The 5463-nt window shown below is 36.6% G+C and overlaps 1 protein-coding gene across 1 annotated transcript; it reads right to left on the bottom strand.

The window, feature by feature from the left end:
* Positions 1–3641: 3641 nt before the first annotated feature.
* Positions 3642–4725, bottom strand: LOC149412714 (uncharacterized). Its single transcript, XM_089645466.1, has 2 exons — positions 4605–4725; positions 3642–4465 (listed from the first exon to the last, which is right to left on the bottom strand). The coding sequence occupies exons 1-2, from the start codon at positions 4614–4616 to the stop codon at positions 3794–3796; spliced, it is 684 nt and encodes a 227-aa protein (XP_089501592.1). The 5' UTR covers positions 4617–4725; the 3' UTR covers positions 3642–3793.
* Positions 4726–5463: the final 738 nt, after the last annotated feature.

Raw genomic sequence — 5463 nt, forward strand, 5'->3', positions numbered from 1 at the left:
TATTGGGTAAAGAAAAAAAAAGAAATTTTTTATTTATAAAGTAAGAAATAAACAAAATGTATAAAGCATGATAACAAAAGTATAGATAATGAAAATAGACTAACATAGCAGTTACTAAATAAGATACACAGTAAATTTAAATAAATTTAAGAATATATTTATTTATATTTAACATTAATTTAAGAAGAGAAGTAAAATAAAAGTAATATTATTACATTTCGATTAATAAGTAGGTAGTAGGTGGTATAAGTACATGGAGTTATTTTATTCATTTGGAGTAAACGGAGCTGATAATATTGCAAGCAAAGGTACATAATAAATTGCGACAATAAGCTGTTGGTGGTTCGAATGCTGATATAATATTTCAAGAGGATATGGTAAAAAAAGAAAAATATTTTTTTTTGTTAATTAATGATGAAATTAAATAGTTAATTACATACTAAGTATGTACTATTAAAATTTGAATTTGATCAATTACTACTAATATGTACCTGTAATCAAAAGATACGTAAAAAAATAAATTAAAACTTATAATTATTATTTGGTTGATCAAGAAGTTGTTTTATTTGTAATTTAAAGGCTTTATATTTTTTTCAGATTTGATTGTATATGTATTTGGTGTTGAGAAGCGCTCATTTTAAATTTAGAGATTTCTAAGTTGCCACGTGATCTTGATCGGTTACTTATTTTTGGAAATGTTATTGTAGGATTGAAATGATCTTTATGAGTTTGTAACAATGAGTTCTTTTTGAATATATTATTTAGACTGAGAACCCTAAAAGAGTTAAATAACTGTGTTGTTGGAAATATAGATGGTTTACGTGGGATGACTTTTAGAATCAACCTCTGTGCCTTTTTTACATGTAAGAGGTTAGTTTTGAAAGTCCCCCCCCCCACCCAATTATACCATATTGGAGAATAGATTGGGCAAGAGAGAAATAAATAGTTTTAATCATATTAAATGATAGGATGTTTCTCAATCTAATAAATAAGTAAATTAGTTTTCTTACTCTGGTTGCCGTATTTTGGACTTGTTCGTTCCATTTTAAGTGTCTATCTACTATGATACCCAGATACTTTATACTATTTTTGCATGTTACTGGTAAACAATTTGCATTGCCACATTATTTTTTATTTTCACACTGTGATGAATGGATTTTAATGGTAATACTGTTTTCGAATTTTTTTCCTGCAAAGAGAATGGGATGAAATATGTTTTCTCGGTATTTAGTGAGAAACAATTTAGGTCAAACATGTTATAGAGTTATATTTAGTGTATATTTAATACTATGTGTCACCTTAAATGCTACAAGAAATAATTACTATTGATGTAGAGGGAGATCGAAAAAGATGCATTAAAATTCCATTTTTTAAACACGTCTATTTGAATTTCACTCTCTTTTTCGTTAAGGCGATGCACTACGTCGTGTAATATTTTAAATTGAGCCGCTATCAATAACAACCCTTACGTAGATGGCGATAAGGTTTAAATTCCCGCTTAACACCATCCGCCTGTTTTGATTGATGTAAGAAAAAAACATGGCCAAAAAGTTCCTTTTATTTTATTTTGTGGATGTTCAGGCATAAATATTTAATTTTTTTTCTATCATTTAATAAATAACTTAATTTGCCACATTATACAATAAAATCATAACCGAAAATATGTTCGTAAGTAGGAGATTTTGAACTTTAAAGTTGTTTTCATAGGCCTTTACATTCTGGGCTTATAAAAAGACTTATCTAAAAAATACTCGATTATTTCTAAGGCCAATATGAATTCTACTCGCAGTATTTAATTAAAGCATCTGAAACATTTCTAGGCGACCAAATTTTCAAACCAAAAACACATGCTTATGCATTACTACGTATGGCATCGCCTTAATGAATGAACGCAAATCTTAGAAGCGGAAATTAACCAACTTCCCGACATCTAATCAAGCTGAAACTCTTCAGTTAGACTCGTTGTCGATGACGATGCATTATACCAACTTTTGGTGTCAATCACGAACACATACGAGATCATATACGCATTTTTCTGAAATCGGGTGACATCACAGCAGATCTGTATTTGGCAAGGTTAGTAGCGAGATTGACTCCAGTCCTTGTGAGAAAAGGTTCAATCTTATATGTTGGTGAAAATATAGATGTTGAAGAAAGCCTCACTGCACGACAATAAACATTACTTTGGATTGAAGAATAACTGAGGCAAGCTCCGGGACAATAAAACATTCCACAAGGTTCAGAGTTCAAAGAGTTCTCCGAAAGATCCAAAGAATCCCTAAGCCATCGAACAGACGTTTCTTGACAACAACCCTTGACTCTGTGCAGAAATGGGTGATCCGTTTAATAGATTTCCCCTTCGTAGAATTTTAATAAATGGCGTAATATATATTTTTTTATTAATTTTGATATCCGTAATACTAGCTTTTCGGACGTATGCATTAATAATGTCTCGAACAGATCAATCTTTCGGTTCACCTACGCCTGTCTATCTACCACCTGAATACTAATTTGACACCGCCTTGCGTAATTATTATTATGGCACGTATCCTTGTACAAATCCTGTTTGATTACTAAACCTATCCTAAATTAACACCTGCGTTAAAACACTTTCGTTTGAGAAATATTTTCCAATGGTACCAAAACTTAGCTCACGGGACAGAACATTCACAATGTTTCATGACAACCTCGGGTAAACTGCTGTGGTAACTAAGAACACAGTGCCTTCCTTTGGACTCTCAAGGAAGACATTGTACCTAAGTAGTAAGATCTTCTGCTTCTAACTAAGAGGCAGTACACACTCACTTACTTAAATTACACCTACTGGAATCACACACGCACAGGTCAAAAAAACTTTACCCATCCTAACATAACATAACTTTTTTTTAATAAATCCGAAATTTATTTTAAACGCTCCAAAATGAAACTCTGTTTATATACTGAAACAGATGATTATAACTTGTATAATTATGTCCGTGAGTGATTCTGGCAATGTATTTTCGACTATACACCACTCTAGTCATTGTTTATGCTGAATTCACACGAGGATGATTCAGACAGTAAAATATTGTACTATCCCTGCTCCGTTAACACCCTCAATATAACCGTAGTTCAAACGCTGAACGCCGCGAAATCGTATGCACAACAACGCGCGTTACGAGCGACTTAGTTATCTCTTCCGGGTACCATTTATGGGACATTTTTAGCAGGAGAAAAAATGCGTGGGGGCCATTATTTTCCTACTGTCCTGTCCGAGGGCGTTTACACGCGGACATTGCAATTGTGGGATAATACACTGTCCTGTGGAGATTGCCCGAATGTCTATCAATGGGACAATGTCTTTGCCCATTGTCGTGTCCTCCGAAATTCTATTCACACTAGTACAATAGGTCCGGAGCTGGGTCAGTACGATACGGTCCAATCCTTGTATGAACTAGATATTAGAGACAAGATCTGAATTAACATGTAATTCTAACGTTATTTTTTCTCGTTATCTGTCATTCAGGCATTCAGCATCACAATACTGCTCAAATTGAGAATGCCGTAGTCCCACTTGCTTGTTTCTTGATTACAATCAAACCAACATCGTAAGACCACAAAATAATCACACAGTTGAAATAATAGTAACAGAAAGAGGTTAGTTTGATTTCAAATGATTTTATTTGATGTCATATCACAAGCTTCAGAAAACAATAAATATTTCAGGAAAAAAAAATAATTGTTAGAGGTGTAGATACAACGACTAGGTTAGCTTAACTAGGTGGCATCAGTCATCAGGTGTTGGGCGGGTAAATTACCAGGAACCATGGGCTCCAGCGGCAGCCTTGGCGGCGAAGTGGGCGGCTTTAGCGTGAGCTACCTCGGGGGTATCTACGACGCGACCGTCAGCTCCGATGGGGGCACCTCCATGGGAGTACACTCCATAGGTGTAAGCAGAGTTGTACTGAGCGTTGTCCTGGCTTTCGGCAAGACCCTCTCCCTTCCATTGTCCGTCGTGTTCAGCGGAGTATACGACTGGGGCGTACGCGTATGCGAGGGGTGCGGCGTATCCGTAGTTGTACTGGCTGTTGTCCTGGCTTTCGATCAGACCCTCTCCCTTCCACTGTCCGTCATTCTCAACTGGGGACCAAGCAGCGTATGTGGCAGGAGCGTATGCTCCTACAGCTTGAGCCCAAGATCCCTGGGAAGCGGCAGCCTTAGCGGCGAAGTGAGCGGCCTTGGCGTGAGCGACCTCGGGGGTGTCTACGACGCGTCCGTCAGCTCCGATGGGGGCGGCTCCATGGGCCCATGCTCCGTAGGCGTACACGCCATGGGGGGCAGCGTATGCGGCGTAACCGTTGTTCCACTGTCCATTATCCTGGCTCTCGGCCAGACCCTCTCCCTTCCACTGGCCATCCTCGCTGCCGTAAGGCAGGGCGGATCCAGCCACAAGGGCTCCCATGCTCAGGAAAGCGACGACGAAGAACTGGAAATAGAAAAAAATTGAACATTATAATTTTGCAATCAATATTTACTTATTATAATTTTTTGAGAATCATTTTACTCGTAGATTGGATGACTTGTCAAGTAAAGAACGTATGAAATAAATAATGATAGTTACTCACGAATGAATTCATGATTGCTTGTGATTCGTGAGCCTTTTCTGCGAAGAAAACTGCTTGTGCCTGATCTGCCGCTGCCACAGGCTTTATATTCTGTCAAAATTCTTCAAAATGGGAAGGGGAAAAGACGACCTACACACACGAATAAATTACTCTTGCAAACTCCAAGAAGACAGATTTAATCTCCAACAAAAGATCAGACCAATTATTGGGCGTGGATATTTCACAAAGTTGATAATTGGTCTCTTTTTTACAGTGTCCTGATCCAAATTTTACCTTCACTCCATGCGTGGAAAGATTTCAATGTCAACGACATTCAGATGTAGCGGGGTATTTAAATAAATTGTCTTAGTAAAAAAGGTGGAGTAACGTCGGATCCGTGAGAATAGTAATTACAAAAAGTGACAATTTAAAACACACTGCTTGTGCAAAAACTTCCTTGCGTGTTAATTAAACAATTCTAGTCAAATTATTCATAATTATTGACCTTTTGATGCATTGCTGATCGATCCAGTTTTATAAAGGCGTTGTTTTTTCACCATATTTAGAGGATTTACTACCGATTAGTTAGCACTTTTGGCATATCATGAATATATAAAACAACGTTATTAAATGAAAAAAAAACTATACCAGTTTCTAACTGAGGAATTTCGTGGGTGGCACTCGACTAGTTCTGAAGGTCTCATCAAAAACTTAATTAGACTCATACTCTTGTTTTAATCAACAAAAATAGCTTAAAAAAATCATTTGTGCGGTAGTTTTCAACCGTAGGTGAGCTGACGATTTTGCAACTCTCATTGTGCACATACAGATATTAAGATTTGGTCGTACTTTCGATTACTTATTTGTGTATTGTGGGTTT

The sequence above is a fragment of the Hesperophylax consimilis genome, chromosome 22 (genome assembly GCF_061612785.1).
Source record: "Hesperophylax consimilis isolate HC1 chromosome 22, BYU_Hcon_1.0, whole genome shotgun sequence".
Taxonomy (NCBI): Eukaryota; Metazoa; Arthropoda; class Insecta; order Trichoptera; family Limnephilidae; genus Hesperophylax; species Hesperophylax consimilis.